Below are 22,329 nucleotides of genomic sequence, written 5' to 3' on the forward strand. Positions count from 1 at the left end.
AAGGATCAGAAGATGCTAGGGAGAGCCGCAACACCAAGCCTGAGCAAAGCGGAGGGGAGGCAAGTCCCCCTTTGGCAGAGCCCGTTCTGCACAGTAGTCTTTGGCGCAGAGAGGGGAGGAGAAAGTTGAGGGTCGCACGGCTGTTAACCTGGGGAAGGTATAAGGACCACCCACACCCAGATTCTGCTAGCGACTGAGCAGACATGGACTTGCAACACTCTGCACTGTAAATAGTTTGTACAGATAATAAAGCCTAGAAAAGCCAGGTTGGAGTCTTTCCTGTTTGCTCCCGAGCAACCACATCAGCACCTGACATGCTGCAACAGAGAAAGCCCTGTTCTGTGAGCACAGAAGCTCATGTGGGTGTCTTAGCAGTTGTGGGAGGTTCATACAGGAGAAGGTGTTGCTTGAGGAATACAGACCATATGGAGCTGTAAAGGTCATTGTTGCTGTGAGGGAGCGCCCTACGGTTAACAGCTATGTGATATTTTAAAGTTGTTTAATCTGCCATGTTTTTCCCTTTCTTATGATGACCTCTTAAAAAAATAACTTGGCTACTGTATTCTGTGCCAGCTGAAGCTTTCAAAAAGTTTTTAAAGGTCTTAACATCTTTGGGGTGAAGGCGGAAGCTCTTGTTTCCAGCAGATTTGACAGCCCAAATCCACGCTATGTGGTTCTCTTTTGTTTAAAAACGTGGGATCCGTATGGAGGCATCTCTGCTCTGCAGAAGTAAAAAACTTCAGCACTATCTTTGCTCATTGATGTTGCTCCAAAGCACGGTGGAAGTGCAAAAATTATTTCCTACTATGCATAATTACCATATTACCCAGCTTCACTGCTCAAATTGTATTGCTCCCTGGACTAATTGTTATTATACCACACGCTAAGCTATTGCTGAAGTTTACTCTCTGGTGAAGCCTTATCCCAGCTGTATCTCTTAATCAGTTTCTCTAGTTCACGCCTGGAGAGGATGTGCAGTGGAATGTTAATGCCCTGGAAGCTCACTTAAGTGAGATTGCGACTCTGGACAACTTTTCTTTGGCCAGGCTGAAAAAGTCTGCGAAAGGAACAAAACCATTGACTAGTACAATGGCAGCTTGGCCATATCATGCTATATTCAGATCACCAGTCCAGCAAGTGGAAGCCCACACAATAACTTTCACTAGCGCACCTGAATCAAGATGGCGGTGACTTCACCTGGTTTTTGGTGTGATGGGTCTAAACCTACAAATTGCACCATCCATTTAAAATTCACAATATTTGTTTGGTTTCTAAAAAATAATAATACCCGGGTAGGACTGGTTACTCCCTCCGTGTAGCATAGATTGGAATGACCTATTCTAAAATATGTATCGGGCAGGGTTTTTTTAAGGGATTTTGTTGAGAGCAGTAAAGGTTTATCTTGGTTGATAGGGTTTGGTTTGCAATAAAAATATCTCTGGAAAGGAGTTGAAGGCATGGAGTGTAGAATTTGTTATTGGTTTCTTTGGGAACTTGTATAGTGTTCAGGATGTAGTGAAACAAAGCTTTGCCGGGCTTAGCTCCAAAGCGTACTTAAAGAACAGAGTGCCACTGAACATACTGAGAGTGTCTTTCCCTTCAGCTGATCCCAAAATAATTTGGATTAGGGCAAATGTTTCAGGTCAGAGGGAGCAGTTTTGTGGCACCTCTTTTAAGAAATAGAATACTGGATATAGTTGTAGATTTGTTAAGAAAATGTTATCTGTTCTTCACTGGATATTCTTATTCTTGCCATTCATATCTGTGTTGAGTGTGTGGCACACTATGGACATTAAATTGGTTTGTTACAGACTAAAAAAGGATGTGGTCTGTCCTCAAGGAAATCTAATCATCCTTGTTATTTTCAAGGATTGTTCTTGCTACGACATTCTTATATATATATAGAGAGAGAGAGAGAGAGAGAGTAAGGCTGCCAGGCTGTTGTTTTTAACCGCATTTTAGTTGAAGGAATGCATGTCCATTTGTGCTCAAACTTCAAAATGTGGAATAGCTGGAAGAAGCAAGGCGTTTTCAATTACTTTTAAGTGCATCTTAGAATTTCTGAATAAAGTAGAGGTTTTCTTTTAAATTTAATGTCACCAGACCCATAGATATTGCTAATGGACTTTGTTAAAAAGGATTTCTATTTGAAAGAGACACTTCCATATGCATTTTTAGAAGGTGTCATAAACATGCCGCAATTACCTGGCAGAAATTAATGTTTTCTTGAGGCAATATCTGCCTGATAAAAGTCAGTTTTTAAAAAACCATCCAGTTTTATTCCCAAGCTGCTTTTGTCCTGCAGAAATGTGAATGGCATTGTCTGCAGGAAATGGTTGCGTATGTGGTAGTTTGTGTGGCCTGCATTTTTGTTGTCTGCTACAAGCTAAATCAGGACAGCATTGGGAGGTTCCTGAACAATGAATACAATTACCGATAATTGCAACTTTATACTTTCGTTGTAATCCTAATTGGTGTACTAAGTTAGTGGGTGTGAATCCTACTAAAATCAGAGGTTGCATCTGTGCATAATTCATGATAGGATTAGGTTTGGGGTGGATCTAATAGAATACGGTCAATCTTCTCTTCTGGAAAGCTTAAGGTTTTGAAATGGGCTATTCTTCTTGTGGGAACAACATTCTCTCTCTCTTTTTACTTTGTTCTCATACAACTTGTTCCTAAGGGGCAACTTGAGCTAGAGTATGCACACAATATAACTTCATGTGGGCTTTTTACCCCTTAGCACACTTAAGTTAAAATGCCTTTTGTTTTTGTGATAAGAAGGGTCAAATGATTGGGGTTGCTTTCAGATTGTTGCTATTTAGCAGGTTACAATGAACAAATTCAGGTTGCATAATAAAAGTGGATTTGGTGCAATTGCCCAACAAACTTACCACCTCCCTGGAGTTTTTGTGGTAAGGAAAGTGATGGGAAAACACACTAGAAAGTGTGGGATAACAATTGCTTGAATCAACATTATATAACTTCACTGCAAACAAATCAGGATGAAGGCTCAATAAACAGGTTGTCTTGCAGCATTCAGAGTCATGTCCCTTCACTCTTTCACTGTCTGTGGAACAGCAAGTCTAATTGATCAAGAAAGATGGCAGTGGCGTGGGGAAGTGTTTGTTCCTTTTAGCACACAGATCTTGTGCATGTGTTGCTTTGTGATTTTAGTTGTGAGTAGGCTAGCATCCACAGAACTCAGCCTGAAATGATAGGAAGGGGTTGCGAGGTAGCCTGTGTCACGCAAAACAAGAACCTCATTGCATGGAATAGAGTGGGACTGACACTTTCCCGAACACGGCAATGGCACAAGCTGCCATTTGAATTTCTCACTTTGCTTTCACAGCTAGACCTGCAGCTCTGCATCCGTGCCAAAAATGATCTGTATGTCATATGCATCTCTTTGCTTCCAGGGTATTCTGTTTTCAACTCCTGAGTGTTTGAAGGCTTCCCATGACTTAGTAAAGCTGTACTTGCATGAATCCAGTCGTGTTTACCGGGATAAGATGGTTGATGAAAAGGACTTTGTCCTCTTTGATAAACTACAGACAGAGACTGTGAAGAAGTTCTACGATGTAAGTGATGCAGGCCCATTTCAGTTGCTTACCTGAAGCAAAAGTCATATGTAGTGTGATGAAGAGGGTGGTATGCCTGTTTTCTCCTCCATCGTGGGAACAGAATCTTTGACCTGGATAAGCATCATGTTATTTGAGTGTCTCTGTATCCAAGTAACCATCACACAGAATGGACCATTACACTGAATTGTAAAAGGCAGGTGAACTGTGCTGTGTCTGAAAGCAGGGGGTGGGGTGAGAGCCTGGTCATAAGCATTTTTTTTTACCTCCCCCCCCAACAGGCAACAGATCGTGCATTTCTAATTGCTTGTTTTTTGTTTTGTTTTGCTGGATTTGGATGGGTTTCATCTTTTCTGAAACCGAACTTTGTGTGTCTTTGTTCTTTCTCATTAGGAAATAGAGGACACCTTGGAACAGGCTAGGAAGATGAACATGTTTTGCCATTTTGTAAAAGGCATTGGAGAGCCCAAGTACATGCCTGTTCAGAGCTGGGAATCACTTAATCAGATTCTGGTGGAAGCCTTAGAGAATCACAATGAGGTCAACTCTACCATGAACCTGGTGCTGTTTGAAGATGCCATGTGCCATGTGTAAGGGGGATGTTTTGTTTGGAGTGCTTGTGAGCTTTCTCTTGCTTGGGGATGGGCATGGTAGTGTGTCTGCAAACTCACCTCAAAGTGGTGGGGAGATGGGTGGACAAAGGCTTTTGAAAAACAATATTCAAGTTCTTTGTTTGGACAAGGGATACTAAAATGTTATTGCTTGTCAATCTGGGGCTTCAGGAAGGCCACATTATATAAATAGCAGGATAAGAAAAAGACACTTATAAATATATTTGTTGAGGGTGGTTTGATACTTGCAGTGAGTGGTTTTCCAGTTGCCTATGGGCTTTGATTTTAGTTGTTCGAGAAGCGAGGATGCTGAGACTGCCCCAAATACATGTGCTTCAGAACGCCAGATCACACACAAACCCCATCTCTCCCAGCTGTTACAAAATGATATTTCTTTCATTAGAAAGGGGCGGGAGGGGCAGTCTAACTGTTTCTGCAACTCCAGGCAACAAATTCAATCACTGTCACAAAAGCGAACAATGCATACAAAACTTGCTGCTTGCCTCCTTTGTGTGCTGGGGAGTGTAGCGTCCTTTTATTTCCCGCACCAGAGGGCCTTGATGTTTAATACAATCGTAGTGGCTCTGCATGCCACAGTGCTTTTATTCCATTTGGTTACCAGAGAGCATTTTATCTTGAGTAGTTTCGTGCCGACCAGGCTGTACTAGGACCTGGTGTTCAGTGCACAAAGGCAGGCACCCGCAGTGATGTTGTGTGTCAGGCTTGTAAAAGGAAAGCTGCCACGTTCGCTCACAGAGCCTCCCTGCATGTTACAGACAGGTGCCAGCCCCCCCCCCCCCGGTTGTAACCTGGCCTGAGATGAGAGTGAAGGGTTCTTGTTCTTCCTTGAAGAGCAGAAAGTTGTGACTGAGGTCAGAGTCACGTGACCCCTTTCACGGGAAGCCGCCCAGAGTGGCTGGGGAACCCAGCCAGATGGGTGGGGTACAAATAATAAATTATTATTATTATTATTATTATTATTATTATTATTATTATTATTATTTTTTAAACCTGGCAAAAAAAAAAAACAGTAGCAGAAGCTACTGGTACTTGCACAAATGAACCATATAAAATGATGAATTTGCCATTTCATGTTGCATTCTAGTAGCTGCTTCTTTTTTGCCTTGAATGGCAGAAGGCATAGGCCACATGACCGGCTTCCTAGCAGATGAAAAGTTGCTTGGATTGAAGGAGGTGACCACAAAATCGGCCAAGTGATTTGGCCCCTGCTTCTTATTCCAGGTCCTGGACAGCTGGAAAAGTCTTCTCCTGTAAACTTGCCCACAAAAGATTTGCAGATCAGACCCTTGTTATATTATGGCTCCCTCATCATGAGAGGGTATTCATTTATTTAGACTGGTCTGTGGGGACCCAATGCTGGTCCTTTTTGATGGCTGCTCCAGGCCTCTGACATTCCTTGTCTAAGGAGACCCGTCAAAATCCATTCCTGCAAAAGGTTTCAAGAGAAATAAAGATCATTGTTAGCCGCTTTGAAAATAGGCTTTTAATATGAATGCCTTTCTTTAAATCTCCAACACCTTCTTGTTCTTACTGTATTTGATTTTATTTCCTTTTCTGTAGAGAGCACAATCTATTTTATGATATTTGGCTTTATTGCTTGCATTTGTTGCTTTTGTTTTTGCATATCAGCTCTCATATAAATGCAGCCTTGAGTGCCTTGGCAGATAGCTGGGTTATAAATAAACACCTCCTTTACCCTTAGCAGGTATGAATTGAACGTTAGACATACAAGAAGTGAAGTTAAGTTTTAATAGCTGAATCAGTAGCTCAGAAGCTGAAATCCATCTTCACTAACCACTAAAGTGTTTTGAGCCCTTCCTTTGCAAGCTCATAACTTTAATAATTGCTGGGCTTTGTCAAGGTTTGTTCACGTCTCCAGGCAAAACAAATGGCTTTGTATGCAGGGAGCCAGACATCATCGGTGCCATGCACTACAAGAATGACGGTGTAATCCAAATGAATGAAAGCGATGATTTCTTTGTGATATTTACTGGTACGTTTACTATGTACCATGGCGTTGTAGTGACTATAAGGCAGCAAAATGCAAGGACAGTGTAGAGAACAATGTCCTTCAAGGCCAGATTGTGCTTCACGGGCCACATCACATCATACTTAGAATGTACCGATACAGCAACACACCTCCAAGCCTGTGAACAAATGTAGCTCCCTATTCTGTCACCCAGTGATTTGGGTTGCATGCACAAGCCTGGTCTCACATACTGTCCTCTCCTCCTCCAGTGTGGCTAAGAGGAGGTGAAAATGGAAAGCTTCTATTTTCAGTTAATCATAGATTATTACGGTGTTCAAACCCTAAACTATTATAGTCCAGAGACATTAGCCTGAATGGCAATGATTTGCTTGCAAGGGGATAGAGATAACACGTTCTCCTCTTGCGCCTAGGAGAAAATTCCTAGATGGGTTAGTACCTGCTTGAGATTAGTGGGTAATTCCTACCTCTCAGGAAGTATCTCTTCTGCGCTGCCTTCCTGCTGGTTCCAGAACCATGATAAGTTCATTAAGCAAGAACTCTGGTTTCATTCAGATTCCCAATACATGTAAACCAAAGGCACTGGCAATTGAACTGCTTATTAGCATACTAGATTACATAGATTGTTATAGTTGTGTTTCCAAAAAATGCAATTAGGTTCAGTCCATGCTGGAGAGGTGTAAAGGCACATAAATCCCATTTAAGAGACATAAAAAGTGATGAAAGAGGACTCAGAATGCTACTAAGTGGGTATAGATTTACTGGTGTTTCTATTCAAGTGTCATAATGGGTTGAAATTTTGGACCTAGTTCTGAGTATAACAGGAGATACCCCTAATGCCATATACTGAAATGTACCACAGAGGAAAAACACTTTAATACAGAGTGGTTGTGTACCATCCTATTTAGCTGCCGTATCAATCGTATCCTGGAATCTCCCAGAGGTAATGCACTACTGGTTGGTGTGGGAGGAAGTGGCAAGCAGAGCCTGACGAGATTGGCAGCTTTCATTAGCTCACTGGAGGTCTTCCAAATCACCTTGAGGAAAGGCTATGGGATTCCTGACCTGAAGGTGAGCAGCTCATAAAAGTGGGGGTGAAAATAAACTTAAGTTTATCTGTTAGCTTAGAGTAAGACTCTGTTCAGAATTTAATGTGTTTTAAATTGCTCTGTGCAAAAGAAACACTTATGCTGAAAGCCCTGTTTCACAAGGAGATGTTCTTGCACAGGGCTTCGGCTGATGGGACTCATTAGTTGAATCCCACCCAGTGATATAACTTCAGTAGCTTCAAGACAATTAGAGTTGATCCAAAGTCACATAAAGGTCCATATAACCATGCCGCCTCAGAATGCATGTGAAGAGTTTTAGTTTGAAAGTGTTCCTAAATTGAGTTCTCCCTGCCTATTCCTAACCTAATCAGGTTCCTAGGCTGGAAACCTTCCATTTGTAGAGAGCTTTTAATTCCAGTGTACATTTAAATAAGCATTCACCCCATACTCACTTTCTGTGGTGGTATAATCTCATGGGTGGAACTGCAAATTCTTGCTGAACATTTGAATCTGTTTTAAGAAAGATCAGTCATCAAGGAAAGTTTGTCATAGAATGGCAGATGGAATGACAACAGAATTTTAATTATACATTTATTTTTTCTTTAAATACCAGTGTTGTAGAGGAGTGTATAAGGAAGACGTGAATATTCAGAGTAGTGGTGTTGTACAGTTATTGATCTTCTAATAAAACTTTGCAAGGAGACTTTAATGACTATTGTGACTCAGACAATAATGCTGAGCTTTGATATTGTGCATCTTGGGATAGAATGTGAGGTTATATATTTCCTTCCCCCAGTTTCATGTGTGTACAACAATACTCAGTAGGATCTGCAATGTGGTTAAAAATGTATGCAATTTATTCTGCAGGCATACCAGCATATTTGGTTGAATTCTGAATTTAATCATCAGCATGGTTGGAATTTCACCTCATAGCAGATAGCCGAATTTTTGGTGCTTCGGTATACATGCCTTTTCCTTTCTTGTATCTGCAGGCAGACCTGGCAGCACAGTACATAACAGCAGGTCTAAAGAATGTTGGTACCGTCTTCCTCATGACGGACGCTCAAGTGGCCGACGAGAGGTTTTTAGTTTTGGTAAATGACTTGCTTGCTTCAGGTATGGATCTTGGCAGTTTGAATTTTTAGGCTGACAAACCCAAGAGCAAATCAAAATTGTGAAATGTTTTCCAGAGAACACACATAAATCAGATCCAGCTGCAACTTTATTCCAAGGAACAGTTTTCTTTATAGCAGGAATGAGGGAGCCCTCTGGATGTGTTGGACTATGACCCGTATCATCCCTGATCATTGGCCATGCAGACTCCAGCTAAAAGGAGTTGGAGTCTGACAGTATCTAGAAGGCCACAGATTTCCTGTTCCTATTTCGGATGTGCACACACGTTCACAATGCTACCTACTTACCTGGAAGTAAACTCTTGGAATGTGAGCACAATGAGTTGCATCCAGTTAACTCATCCTTTTACCATAAGGTCTTCTGCTTCCTCATCAGGCTGTCCCCTCCTTATCCTCTCCTTGTACCCCCTCCAACCTGCTCTATAGAGTTGGGGGGAAACCACAGAGCAGATTGGAGGGGGGGGGAGGAGACAGAGGGGAAGTTCTGTTGTGCAAGTGGAAGTCCTTATGTTAATGAGATGACTTCTTTAGATAAAACCCTGGAGAAGGCCATCCATGGTAGATGCCATGACTATATTCAAGACTCACTCAGATCAGCTTAGATCAGCTGGTGACTGGGTTTTTGTTATGTCCCTAAACATACGGCCCATTCCTTTCATATAGCAATAGCATTTTTCCGGCTATTTTAGAAAAATTTTAACAACCCTGAAGATTTTTACTCCCCTACTGACTTTGCATGCTCCATGTATTCTTTTCCCCTCTCATCTTCCTGTTTTTATCTTTTATCAACATGTTGAGCTGTGTTTTAAGAATTTTATTGTGCTTTACTGTTGGTTGGCTTGTGATATTGCTGTTGTGATATGTTTGTTTTGTTGTGATTTTAATTGCTGTAAGTTGCCTGATGCAGAATCCTAGAACTGGAGAATTGGAAGGTACCCAGAGGGTCATCTAGTCCAGCCCCTGCAATGCAGGAATCCCAACTAAAGCATCCATGACAGATGGCCGTCCAACGTCTGCTTAACCCTCCCCCCCAGTGAAGGAGAGTCTACAACCTCCCAAGGGAATCCATTGCACTGTCAAATAGCATTTACTACCAGAAAGTTCTTTCTGATGTTTAATAGGACTATGAATGTTTTAGAAAGATAAAAAAATATACAGGCCTGGTTCTCACATGATGCTAAAATATGTGTCCTCTCTGGCACAGCCATGAGGAAGATTATTCATTATGTCTGAATCTGGACAAAGAGTGGTTAGTTCGGCAAAATGGCCAACCTCAGGCTGTGATTTATGATCCCGGCTTGATTCCCTCATGCACAAAAGTTCTTGATTCAGGTGAAATGAGTGATTGGGTTAGCTGATAACGGAAGCAAAGGGCCCCAGTCTTTACCATGTGGCCATACCAGAGAGCTCATGAGCCCAATGTGCTCTTTTCCATAATGTCAGAATACAAACATAGCCTCTTTGGTGCCTATTTGGTATATAGGTGTAGTGGTAACTTTGGGTGGTGATGTTTCCGCCTTGGCTGCAAGAAACGATTTACATCTGGGATGTGGAATGATGACAAATGGCTCTTTCTGTAATGCTCATTTTCAGTTTGCACCTCACTGTTTCTTCTGTTCCTTTGCTTTATTTCTTTATCCTGGGAGACGTGCTAACAGCCCCAAGGTGCTTCTTGGTGTACTCTTTCTATTTTATCAAATACCTACTGTAAAAATAATTCAGCTGCAAGGTTAGTCCCTGTGGGCTTACCTAGGGGCCCATTGAGACGAAATCAAGTGGGCTTGTTAGTATGGTTATAACTGTTTGCTTTGGACTCCTTCCCACTCAACAGCTGTGTGAAGATGTTCTGCTCTGTGCAGAATTCATTTTACCAATGATGCAAAGATCACAATGGGTAAAATTACTTCTTTGTTTCCAGGAGAAATTCCTGATCTTTTTCCTGATGATGAAGTTGAAAATATCATTGGTAATATGAGAAATGAAGTAAAAGCCCAAGGATTGATGGACACCAGGGAGGCCTGTTGGAAATTCTTTATTGATAGAGTTAGACGGCAGCTCAAGGTAGGACTGTGTGGTCCCCAAGGACCAGTCATCTGCTGATGCTTTTCAGTTATGCTTTGAAAAATAAAGGATCTTGTGCTTCCGACAGCTATTTCTGTTGGCTGGCTTTTTGCAATAAATTTACTAAGCAATTTCATCCCGAATGTATTCACATTTGAGTGCTAAGAAAATGTGATATCCCTGCAACAGAAACATTAAATCAAGGGGAATTGTCTGGATCCTACCTAAAACATGAGTAAGAACCACACATGTATTTGGGGGGTGGGGGAGGGGAATGACTGTGTGGCAAAGCCCTTAGATAAGTGTATCTTAGATAAGTGTTCAGGGCAGTTTTTAATATTTAATGCTGTATTGTTTTTAACACTTGATTGGAAGCCGCCCAGAGTGGCTGGGGAAACTCAGCCAGATGGGCGGGGTATAAATAATAAATCATTATTATTATACCTTCTGTTTCTGAACTGTGGTTCTGTGCCATGCATTTTTTTGGAACTTGCTGTAAGTCAGCTTCTGGCATGGCTTGAAAGCCGTAAGGACAAGCCGTACCACTGTAACGTTTTTGTGTGGTGTTACTGCATGGTAAAGGTAAAAAAGGTGAAGGACCCCTGGATGGTTAAGTCCAGTCAAAGGTGACTATGGGGTGCGGTGCTCATCTCACTTTTCAGGCTGAGGGAGCCAGCATTTGTCCACAGACAGCTTTCTGGGTCATGTGGCCAACATGACTAAACTGCTTCTCGCACATGGAGGACTGTGACGAGTGCCAGAGTGCATGGAAACTTTGCTTACCTTCCCGCTGCAACGGTACCTATTTATCTACTTTCACTGGCATGGACTGTAGCCTGCACTGTGTGAGAGAAGGGAGGCAATCAAACCAGTCAAACAAATCCTTCCCTACTTGAGAAGTGTATTGACACCTTACCCTCAGTTTGCCTCTGCTAAATAGTCCTTTAACCTTTTGTTACCTACCTCCTATACTGTGTAGAGTCATATGGCAATTAACTCTTAGTTAACACCCTTCCCCCAAACAATGATTTTACTTATGGTTCTAGTAAGGCAACAAGTTTCAAAAGGTTTTTTTGGTTGGGGAAATAAAATTTTACAGCTTGAGTAGATACCCAAGAGAGCAAATAAAAAGTAAACAGAGATCAACACATCCAGCTGTATCTATTATAGACCTGTGCCCCTTATCAAACTAATATTTAACCATTTGCATCCACCAGGACAGATTCTGTATGTTTGTGGTCTTTGTTTCTCCTGCTGTCTTCTAACAGCTTGGGCTCTCTTAAAGCATTTCGGCCCTTTCTCTCTCTTTGCAGCTCTTCACATTTTTGTTTCTACATTTTCTAGATTGTCATCTGTACAAAATTTGTGCAATTAGTTATGTACAATCAGTTAAAAAGTTTTTCTGATTAAATTTCTTTCTCCATGTAACTACCTTGTCTCTAGACTGAACTTTGAATTTCCTGTGCACAACATCCTGAGCAAAACCTTCCTCTTGTGTTTTTAACCTTCCTCTGAGCTTTTGATCTCCCAGTCCAGGGGAATGTCTAAAGCAGTGGTGTCCAAACTTTTTTCAAAGAGGGCCAGATTTGATGAAGTGAAGGCTGTGAGGGCCAACTAAAGGGCCAACCAAAGGATTAGGCTCCCGAAACACACTTTGGACATGGCTGGTCTCAAGCAAATGTCACCATTTTACAACCAAATGCTGAACACAAAATGGCTGAAAGTCCTGTTCCTTCAAATCTTGCTTTCTCAGTTTCTCAGCATCTGTTTTCTGTTCCTCCAGGTTGCTCTTTGTTTTTCCCCAGTGGGGAACAAGCTGAGAGTTCGTAGTCGGAAGTTCCCAGCCATTGTTAACTGTACAGCAATAGATTGGTTCCATGAGTGGCCCCGAGAAGCTCTGGAGTCAGTCAGCCTGCGCTTCTTGCAAGGGACAGAAACTATTGAGGTAAGCAATTATTTGAGGACTGCTTCCCACATAACTTCTTTCCTTTACTGAGATTCAAAACCCAAGGAGGTCCTTGAGAACATAACACAACTTCTGGAATGTCATTGCTGTAGTTGTGAGGCTTGGTAACTAAGCTGCCATATTATTTCAGGCATGTTCATGGGGCATTTAGCCATCTGGCTCAAAATATTTCCTCTTCCATCTTATTTTTAGGCTTCAGTGAAGGAATCCATAAGCAAGTTCATGGCTTATGTGCACACCAGCGTTAATGAAATGTCCCGTTCCTACCTGAGTAATGAACGCCGTTATAACTACACCACCCCCAAGTCATTCTTGGAACAGATTAAGCTCTATCAGAATCTGCTGCTTAAAAAGGAGAAGGAACTGACAGCAAAAATGGAGCGGCTAGAGAACGGCCTGCAGAAGCTTAGCAGCACATCTGCACAGGTGAGGAGGCCTTTGTTGCTAAGTAGGATGCAAAGTAATGCAAATATTGTAAAGGTCGGAGATGAAAAGAATATCTGTCTATCTACACACACACATTCACATACAAATGACTTCCTTCTCTATTATGGCATCCTGCACCCTTTAGAAGCACATATGAAACAAACAATTATATGTGCGGGGTCGGCTGTGTGGGTCTTTTCTGTATTACTATTACTGTGTATCTTAGACTGCTGTTTGCCTGTGTGTGTGTGTGAAGAGGACTACCTTCAGCCTTACATATATAAATTGGATTTATATAAATTGTTGTTTGCTATCTGTAATGAATTTGGGGTGTGTATGTGATACATTAACAGGGCAGTTTGCCTCACCCCTGCCATTGTCAAGCCAAGTGCTTTCCTCCCAGAAGCACTGCACCCTGCTGCTTTCACAGATCAGATAATGAGGTGGATGGGCTTGTGGGCTGATTAAAAAACTGGAGCTGTGCCAGAACGTAGGGTGAATTCAATTCCTGCTCTACATCGTCTTGTTCTTTTTCCTGAAGCAACTGCTATGCTCCTTGAAGAAGGACGATATTAAGACCCAGCACTAAGCTAAACCACAGCTAAGCATGAACAAGTTAAGCATGTGTGTAAGCAAAGCAATAAATTGTGGATGTTTTGGTCCTCTTCTGGTACTGCTGGAAGCTAAGCTGTGGTTTCCCTTAGAGTTGCATGCAAAGTCAGCCTCTTGGTTTGCCTCACTTCAGACAAACTATGAGTTCAAAGTTGGTTCTTTTTCCTTTTGCAATAGACATTTACTGAAAGTTCCTCCCCCAATAGAATATTGTATTCCATGACATATAAACCACAACATTATAAAAAGAAAACATTGCTACAAGTGAGACACATTGCAAAGTAGAGGCAAGTACGGTACTGCGAACATTACATGGGGCCTCCCGCTGCCACCGCGCGATTTCTGTTCTCATCCTGAAGCAAAGTTCTTAACCCAAGGTACTTTTTCTGGGTTAGTGGAGTTACCTGAAGCATCTGTAACCCGAGGTACCACTGTACAGTATTGCCAGTACATGCAGGGAATGAGAAGCTTTTGGGCAACCATTTTATTTTCAGAACTCTTCTCCCTCTGCGAAGGGAATTGCATTCCACTTAGCTTCCTGTGCCTGCCCTGAGGCAACCTGTTAGCATTTCTTTTGTTTTTTAAAAAAGGTTTCATTGAATTCCAGAATTGAGTCTCTCCTGCTGTAGCAATTAATTGCTGACCTTTCTGATGCAGTGAATGTAGTAGTCCTGAAACCCCTGGCACAGGTAATCGGATTAAAAGAGCCTGCTGGGAGCCTATTGGGAAGCCTCTCTGTTCTTAATGCTCCTACTTTTTGTGCAGGATTTTTACCTTCTGTCCCCCTGGGAATTATGTAGCGCTGGCTTTGCTTGTATCTGGCTTGCTTTGTTCTCCTTTCCGTCAATATCCACAAATCCATCTAAGGTTCCCTCAGAGAAAACACATCTTCCCCCTTCTCAGTTGAGGGGAAAACAAAGCACGTGGATTGGTCAGGCCTTAATTTTCAGGGTTGAAGAGCTGTGTGGAGGCAAGTTGGGTTGCTTTGAGCTTGTTAGCTCAACCCTGTGGGCCAACACAGAGGGTAAGAAGCATACCAAAGTTGTACCACTTGTCTGGTCATGATTACCCTCCACTATATTGCCATATATAACTTTGTTTGTTAGCCATATGCTCCACAATGTCTCTGGAAGGGTTTTTACTGACCGGCTTATGTGGAATCGTATAAGCCCAGAAGAAAACAAAAAAACTGCTTTCTTTTTTTAAACATTCTTGCAACCATTGATGACCAGGTTGAAAAGATAATCCTATTCACATAAAAGAAACTAAGATTTCTCATACCTTCCCTCAGTTGATGCCCCCCGTTAGCCATCTTGTGATTTGTCAGCCATTGTTATTTTATTATTTATTTATTAATTAAATTTGCATACCCCTTCATTTGTAGGTCTCAGGGTGGTTCACAAGATAAAAACACAAAATACATAATAAAAACAAGAACTAAACAAACCAATATGTATATGACTTCATGGAAGAGTATTAAGACCAGAACATGTGGGGTTTGTTTTCTCATTCATCTTCAAAATCAAGATCTAATACTTTATTGAAACCTACATTAAGTTTCCAGCTCAAATCCTAGCCCAATATTATGGCCGCCAGTGCAGATTTTAGCATCTCAACTTACACTTTCCCCACCTCAGATTGGTTTGGTATTAGTGACATGCTTCAGATGCCCAAACTTCACATTACAAGTATTTGCTTGATGGTGCTCTTAAAACAAGAAAAGCTGCTTTGTGTTGGCAGTATTTGGGAGTGAAGTGGGGGCATTTGTACATCCCCACCCATTATTTCACTGTTTCATATCTCCCTCTCCCCCCCACCCCCCACCAAATGTGTGTTTGCAAGGACAAAAATGCATTGGAAGCCCCATGGGGGAAATGACATTGAAGGAAGCAATATGGAACAAAGACATGATGGGTGTGAAAGTGTACATGCCCCTTCCACTGCTGTGTCTCCACACACGAACTTTGCCCACTGGAATAACATCATCACCACACATTTTTGCATGGAATGCTTAGTTTAGGGTTAAGTATTAAGGTTTCAGTGTTTGCTTTTCATGAGTGATGAAGCTAATTCTGCTTTAAAAACAGTTTCCCTTCCTTTGTCAGAGGATCTATACACAGGGACAATTATTCTGCTTTGTTGCATTTTCCTGGCTTTCAAATACAACCCTGGTTCTTAATACTTTGGAGCTTTTCTTGGGCTTTTTTTTTTAGTTCCTTTTAAAAATATGTCAAATCTTTAACCTTCAATTACTGTTGTATACTCTCCATTTTTTTAAAGAAGGCTTTGTCTGGAAATGCCATTGCATCTTACAATGAGAGCCAGTGGATTGCATTTCTATCCTCTCCCTTTATATAGCTATTATAAGGGTTGTGTAGAGCTGACAAGTCAATCCCTTGGTTGCCTCATCGGAGCACTTAAAACCCGATAAACTTTCTATTCATACATGTATCCAGCATGCAATTACTTATCATAGGCTGAAGGCTCTAAGCCATATCTAAAAGCAGCCCCCCCCCCAAACCCCCAAATCTCTCTTCCTTCAATTTCCCCACATCTCCAGAGAATTTTAAATGAGCCAAACTTGCCACTGCGTTTTGCTGACCAAAGTGCTTATGCACCCCCAAGTAAGCTAAGGGTAATTTTGCTTCCTCCAGCAGAACAACGGGAGATGAAAATGGATTAGCTGTTCTGCAAAGGCATATACAAAGGACAGGGCTCTATTCAGAGCTTACACAAAATGCCTGCCACTTACTTTAGGGCGATTACAGGGTGTTTAAAACCAGTGCTGGAAATGGCATGGAATCCCAGACCAATTATATGTCTGCCTTTTCCCACAGGCAAAGGTTTACCCTGGAGCTCCAGAGCTTACCCTTGCAGGTTAAATAAAAAGAACATTTGTTCTGTATAGCGCTGTAGTGTTCTTATAAAGGAATTGAAGCTGGTGCTGTCGCAGGGCCTGCAAAGAGTTCTTCATTGAAAGCAGTATGGCTGTCACAGCATGTGGAAACTAGTTCTACATCCTTAAAAAACACATCTCCAAAGAGATTGCTTTGTGTGTCTTCTTCGGCCATTGTGCCACATCCCATCTTTTCTCCAACGACAGAAAGTGCATCACCAGCCGCACATGAAGAGGGCTCAAGGAAGAGCTGCATGTGACATGAATGCACAAGTCTGAAGAAGGAAGAGTGTTTGTTGTTATTAGGAATGGGTCCCAAATTGCATAGCAGCTTGGAGTTAGAAACCATCTTGATCTATGACAACATTTTTGTTGTTTTTAAGTCAGCTGAGATGAGGATGGTTTCGGTATGGGGCAAGGAAAAAGCCATCTTGGAGTACAGTTAAATCACAATATCCCAGTTTCCGTCTGGATTGCTTTTGGGGAGATCAAGCTGGGTTTTGAGATGGAAAGAGCAGACAGCCTTCCTCCCAGAAATGGAGTGAAATGCACTCACAACTTAAGTTGGCCGAGGCTCTCATAAAGCCTCTGGAAGGTGTTTATCTGCACATGCTGATGACCTTTGTGTTCTGCAGAATTAAGCTGCCAGTACTTTCAGCAGATGATCACTGATGAGGATACACTGGTGCCCAACCCATACAGCAGCTTCTGTCCCAGTACAGAGGAGACAGGAGACGCTCAAGGAATAGGATTAGGGTGAAGCTGAAGCAGGGTTGCCCTTATGCGGGGAAATAGTAGGAGGATTAAATGAAGGCCAGGTGTTGAGAGGGTGAATATAGAAAAGGTATGATGGGGCAACTTTCTGGTTCATGTGTGGGTCAAGAGGTACAGAACCCCCTAAATATATGATGCTACATGCAGCAATCAGCCAGATGTCAGATCAAAATACAGGTGACATAGCAGATGTTCATTTTCCAGTTTATCAAGTCCGGTTCCCAGAATGGAGCCATTAAAAATCCAGAACCAAACACTGGTTCCAGTTTCCCCCTCTCCATCTGTATAGAAATGAATCCATTGGCTTGACATCTGTTGAGATCTTTCGTCTTCTCCCCCACTGCCCTCTCCCACTTTTCAGACATTATTTTTATCTAAGTGCCCATGATACTAATTCCATGTCCTCTGACTGGGTTTGCATCGTCTTTACTCCAGGTAGATGATTTAAAGGCAAAGTTGGCAGCTCAGGAGGTGGAGCTGAAGCAGAAGAATGAAGATGCAGACAAGCTGATCCAGGTGGTGGGCGTCGAGACAGAGAAAGTCAGCAAGGAGAAGGCTATTGCTGACGATGAGGAGCAGAAGGTAGCCCTGATCACGCAGGAGGTCCAGCAGAAGCAGAGGGACTGTGAGGAGGACTTGGCAAAAGCTGAACCAGCCCTTGCAGCTGCTCAGGAAGCCCTCAACACACTCAATAGGGTAAGACCATAAGAAGAGCTTGATGAATCAGGCCAATGGCCCATCTAGTCCAGCATCCTGTTCTTAAAGTGACCGATCAGATGCCTGTGGGGATCCTACGAGGGGGTCCTGGGGGCCTGAGCACCCACAAATTTTTTGTTGTGGGTGCTCAGCACCAATACCACAGGGCCTCCAATGCAACATCTGGTGCCTCACAAAGCAATGGAAGTCATGTCCGAGGCCTTGCGAGACCTCAGAAATGCTGTCCAAGGCTGTGGAGTGTGTGACATCATGACATCATGTCACAATGTGACTTCATGACACCATGTCGCATGTGCTGGGCACCCATAACCTGAGGTCTAAGTTGGTGCCCCTGCTTAGGAAGAAGCCCCATTTAACACACTGGGACTTCTAGGTCATGCGCAGGGTCAGACTGCACATTCTCTTGATTTGTAGCAACAATGATCTGAGATGAAATTTGAAACCATTGGATTCCCTCTCATTTATCACTCAGTTGTGAACTCATAGCAATAACTTACCTTAGCTCAGGAAATGTTTGTTTCCTTTTCTTTCACACAATATAATGCTTTGTGCTCATGGTGGTGTGTGTGTGGGAGGGGGGAGGGAGAGAGAGAGAGAAATCCTGTGAACAAGTAAACATGAAACCTTTATGTATTTAGTTTCTTGTACTTCTGAGTCACCTCATGATCCATGTTGTCTGGGTGACATGCAGTTTAAACAAATGAAAACAAATCAGTCAAATGCGACAATTGTGGCACTTTGCTGAGAACAATCAAAATCCATCAAAACTTCAACACAGAGAGTTAAAACTCACAGTGCAAAATGTACCAAATCTCTATAACAGCAGAGACTCAAATAATAGCAGTGAACTAAGTTAAAGCTACATTAGAAAGTCTGGGACAATAAAAAGGTATTTGCTTGACACCAAAAGGATGTTAATATGGGTGCCAGGTGAGCCTCTCTAGGGAGCGTGCTCTACAGCTGGGGAAGAACCACTAATGAGAAGTTCTTCTCCCTTGTAGCTGCCCTCCACACTTCAGAATGAGGAGGCAAGTGGAGCAGTCTGTCAAAAGATGGGCTTAGGTAGGTACACATGAGAAAGAGCCATCCTTTAGTTGTTGAGGTCCCATTGCAGGAATTGGTTATGCATCCATATACCTATTGCAGAACCAAACCAATGAAGAAGAAAGGTGACACGAGATATAAGATGCTGCTCAGGAAACCAACCTGGGACTATTTTACAGAGAATCAGTTCCATTGTGTTTGCACTCATGGGCCTGGTTTAAATGTCACATTAGACTATAGTTCAACATGAAGTATGGTTTGTTGTTAGCATGTTAGCGCTAGTGCATGCTGCTTAAAAGTCCCCACTTCACTCCTCCTCGTTCCTGCTGTAGCCATACCAGGGAGGAAAAAAAACAGAGGCTGGCTGGCTCATTATGTACAAAGTAATGGCTTGTTTCTGCCCAAACTGGTTCACATGTTTACTGGTTCACACATAATGCAGAGCTAGCTTCTGGTTTGCTTCTTGCCAAGTGTAGCAGCAGCAGAAGAGGAGTGAAGGAGGGGCTTTTGAGCTCATTCACCTTAAAGCACAGTTTATTTTTAACTGTGCTTTATGAACCAGGCAATGGAATCATTTCAAATAACTGAACCTATTTGAGCAAAAAAAAAGGCGGTTCGGGATAAACGGGTTGTAAGGTGACTGCAACATACCCAAAAGCAGGAGAGAGGATCCCAAGGTTTATTTGCTAATGCATCTTAGCATATGCACAAACTGAATTGTTCCCTGTCTTCCATTATGGTTAGGCTAAACCCAGAAAAGTGCCCAAAGATCAAGCAATTAAAAACAAACAAAAGCAGGTAGCAGCTTTCTGTTTGGTTCTGTTTTTTAGGGCAGCCATGGCGATTCTGTTGACAGGATCCGTGTGTCTAGAAACAAAATCCTAATGCAGCAGGAAAATGTTTGGATCCTGTCAATTTGGGTTTCATGCTGAAACTGTATAACATCTCATTAAGGCAAGATTAATGGGAAGCCTGGAGCGTCCCTGGAGACCAAGGCAGCAGCGTTTACAGAGCACCAGAAATCACATCCTCCTCCTCACCTGCGTCAGAGAGTTTAGCCCATCCGTTGACATGAATAATTGGCTCTATTTGTGTGTTTATTAAGAAGTTTCAGCCATTAGTGCAGATATGTTTACATTGTGCTTTCATACGGAGCAAAATGAATATGCATTGCTCTTTAGTAGAAAGCAGTGGGAAATATAGATTGCTGGGGGAGGGAGGTTGGAACGAGGAAGATTGGTGGGTGTCCAAATAGATTATCAGGGCTTTGCATTTCAGTTGTGTTGCTGTCTGATCAATTTTAGGCATACATAGTTCAATTAGAAAAATGCCACCCATATTTTCTCCTTCATACACTGGTATTAGTCTGATAATGGGGATTTATTTTAATTTTTATTTTAAAAAAGAGAAATCTCTGCTACCCCATATTCTTCATCTGGCCTTCAAGATGGTTGGGCTTTGTGAGGATGAATATTCCTTTGGTGCTCTCTGGTAATTGGCCAGTGTTGCTCTGCTGCTTTTATGGGAATGGGTGCCCTCTACCAGTTGCACAGTTTCCTGGGTGAAAATGAATGGCAAACACTGGTACAAAGCTCTTAAGACCATAAGAATTGCTTGCTGGATCACCCTAACCTCCACCTGGTCTTGTATTTGTTTTCAAGGCAGATGTGCTTGGAACCTCACAAGCAGACCAAGAAGGCAATAGCCATGCTGTGTTATCTGTACCTGGTATTCAAAAATAGAAGTGAGATCTCCACTTCTGTGTGGAGTGCTTCTGTTCAGTATTTGAGTCAATCAGCCATGCTTTCTTCCAAAATTCCTTGTTCCATTTCCCTTTTTTTTGTACTTCTTCAAATGGGATTTCCTTGTGCCGGCCGATATGTCCCCTTTTGGATACATTAAGGATTGGCACACATTCCTGGACATCACAAAGTGGTGTAATCTACCCTAAGTCCTAAGGACGATATGAACAAGAAATCCAGCTGGGGAGTGGGGATATTTCTGGAAGAAGGGAAAAAATGTATGGCCAGCTCAGATAACTGTGCCTAATCAGTATGAAGGTTGAGTGACACACTTTGCGGCTGGATGCCTCAGTACTCAGTTGGTGCTTCATTGTGTGCTGATTGGAGTGCATGATGAAGCAAGGAAGTGACTGATTTGCCACCCATTCAGCTGCAGCGTGCATTCACTAGGTCTCGGGGCTGCTGTGTACCAAGGGTTGTGGGAACAGACCTGTAGAACTTTCTCTCCCCTCTCCAGAAAGATTCATACTGAATGCCAGACTGGTAGACATCGACACCCTCTCTCACTCACCCAAAGGATTTTGCTGAGGGCCAAAACAGGTGTTATTTCAATTGCATGGCTAGTGTACACTTTAGGGTTTGTTTGTTTGTTTGCTTGCTTGCTTGCTTGCTTGCTTGTTTGTTTTTAGGATTTATTAGGCATTCTCAGGAGAGGTTTCTCATTGTGATAACACAATACAGGGAGGCAAGGTTTAAGTTCCCGCCCCAAGCTGCAAGTTGGATGAAAATTGCTCCCATGCCACAATTAACTTTAGGCAGGTAAGCCCTGTTAGTGCCAGATTGCCCCCCCCCTCCCATGCTGGGAATTTAAAATGCAGAAGCCCAGATGTGGAAGCTAGCCTTGCAGTGGAAGGAACGGCTGTCTTGGCCTTGAGATGGAGCTGTTGAGTTCTGCAGCCAGTACTGTAGGTGGCTGCTGCTTGCACCCAGCCCATTCATACTGTTAATCTGTTAGCAGAATAATTCAAAGCCCACAGGCACAGCAGACTGCTGTCTGTGTGGTCTTAAAACAGATGTCATTGTTCCTAACAAGCAAATAAATGAAAGCGCTTCGGCTCCAGGTAGACTCTGCTGTCAGGCAAATAATTCAAACCTTAGTTCAGGAGTGGCATTGCCGGAAGGGTTTTAGCTGAGTGGGGAGCATGTAGACAGTTTGCAGCTGAAACGCCTCCCCCTGCCCCATGACAGGGTTTCAGGTATAGGACTTCAACTTAACAATGCAACTCAAGCTGCTTTCTCTGTGGGACTTCCCTCGTTCACTAGTAGTGACAGAAGCATCATTTCTCAGAGCTACTTGGAACAAATTCCAGTGGTGAGCATGTTGGGATCTGGAAATGGCTTACATACCTTGCTTCGTTTCATGCAGATCTGCTCATATTCCCCCAGGTTCTGAACATAAGAAGAACCCTGCTGGATCCGGCTATAATCCTGTCTCTGATTATTGAGTTCCCATAGAGTCCGACCAGATGCTGCTGGGAATTTCATAAGCAGGACACAAGGGCAACAGCCCACTACTGCCCACAGCAACTGACAATTGGGGCATACTGCTTCTGATTCCAGAGGTAGCATTATAGAGTCATCATGACCGTAGCCAGGAAGATCTATGATACCATTGGCACTAGCCATTTGATGCTGCCCATAGTGAACTT

At 42.6% G+C, this 22,329-nt stretch overlaps 1 protein-coding gene across 2 annotated transcripts in view; it reads left to right on the plus strand.

Moving 5' to 3' along the window:
- Positions 1-22,329, plus strand: part of DNAH9 (dynein axonemal heavy chain 9) — a 183,395-nt gene that overhangs the window by 85,809 nt on the left and 75,257 nt on the right. The window contains exons 42-49 of one of the 2 annotated variants that reach the window (XM_083429627.1): positions 3,420-3,581; positions 3,975-4,171; positions 7,109-7,271; positions 8,242-8,365; positions 10,301-10,443; positions 12,227-12,388; positions 12,602-12,835; positions 17,553-17,813. In XM_083429627.1, the coding sequence (XP_083285753.1) occupies positions 3,420-3,581; positions 3,975-4,171; positions 7,109-7,271; positions 8,242-8,365; positions 10,301-10,443; positions 12,227-12,388; positions 12,602-12,835; positions 17,553-17,813 (1,446 nt within the window). Of the gene's footprint in view, positions 1-3,419; positions 3,582-3,974; positions 4,172-7,108; positions 7,272-8,241; positions 8,366-10,300; positions 10,444-12,226; positions 12,389-12,601; positions 12,836-17,076; positions 17,188-17,552; positions 17,814-22,329 lie in introns of those variants that run through there. The other variant, XM_083429628.1, reaches the window with a different exon arrangement.

The sequence above is a fragment of the Podarcis tiliguerta genome, assembly GCF_965153285.1.
Source record: "Podarcis tiliguerta genome assembly, chromosome: 2".
Lineage (NCBI taxonomy): Eukaryota > Metazoa > Chordata > Lepidosauria > Squamata > Lacertidae > Podarcis > Podarcis tiliguerta.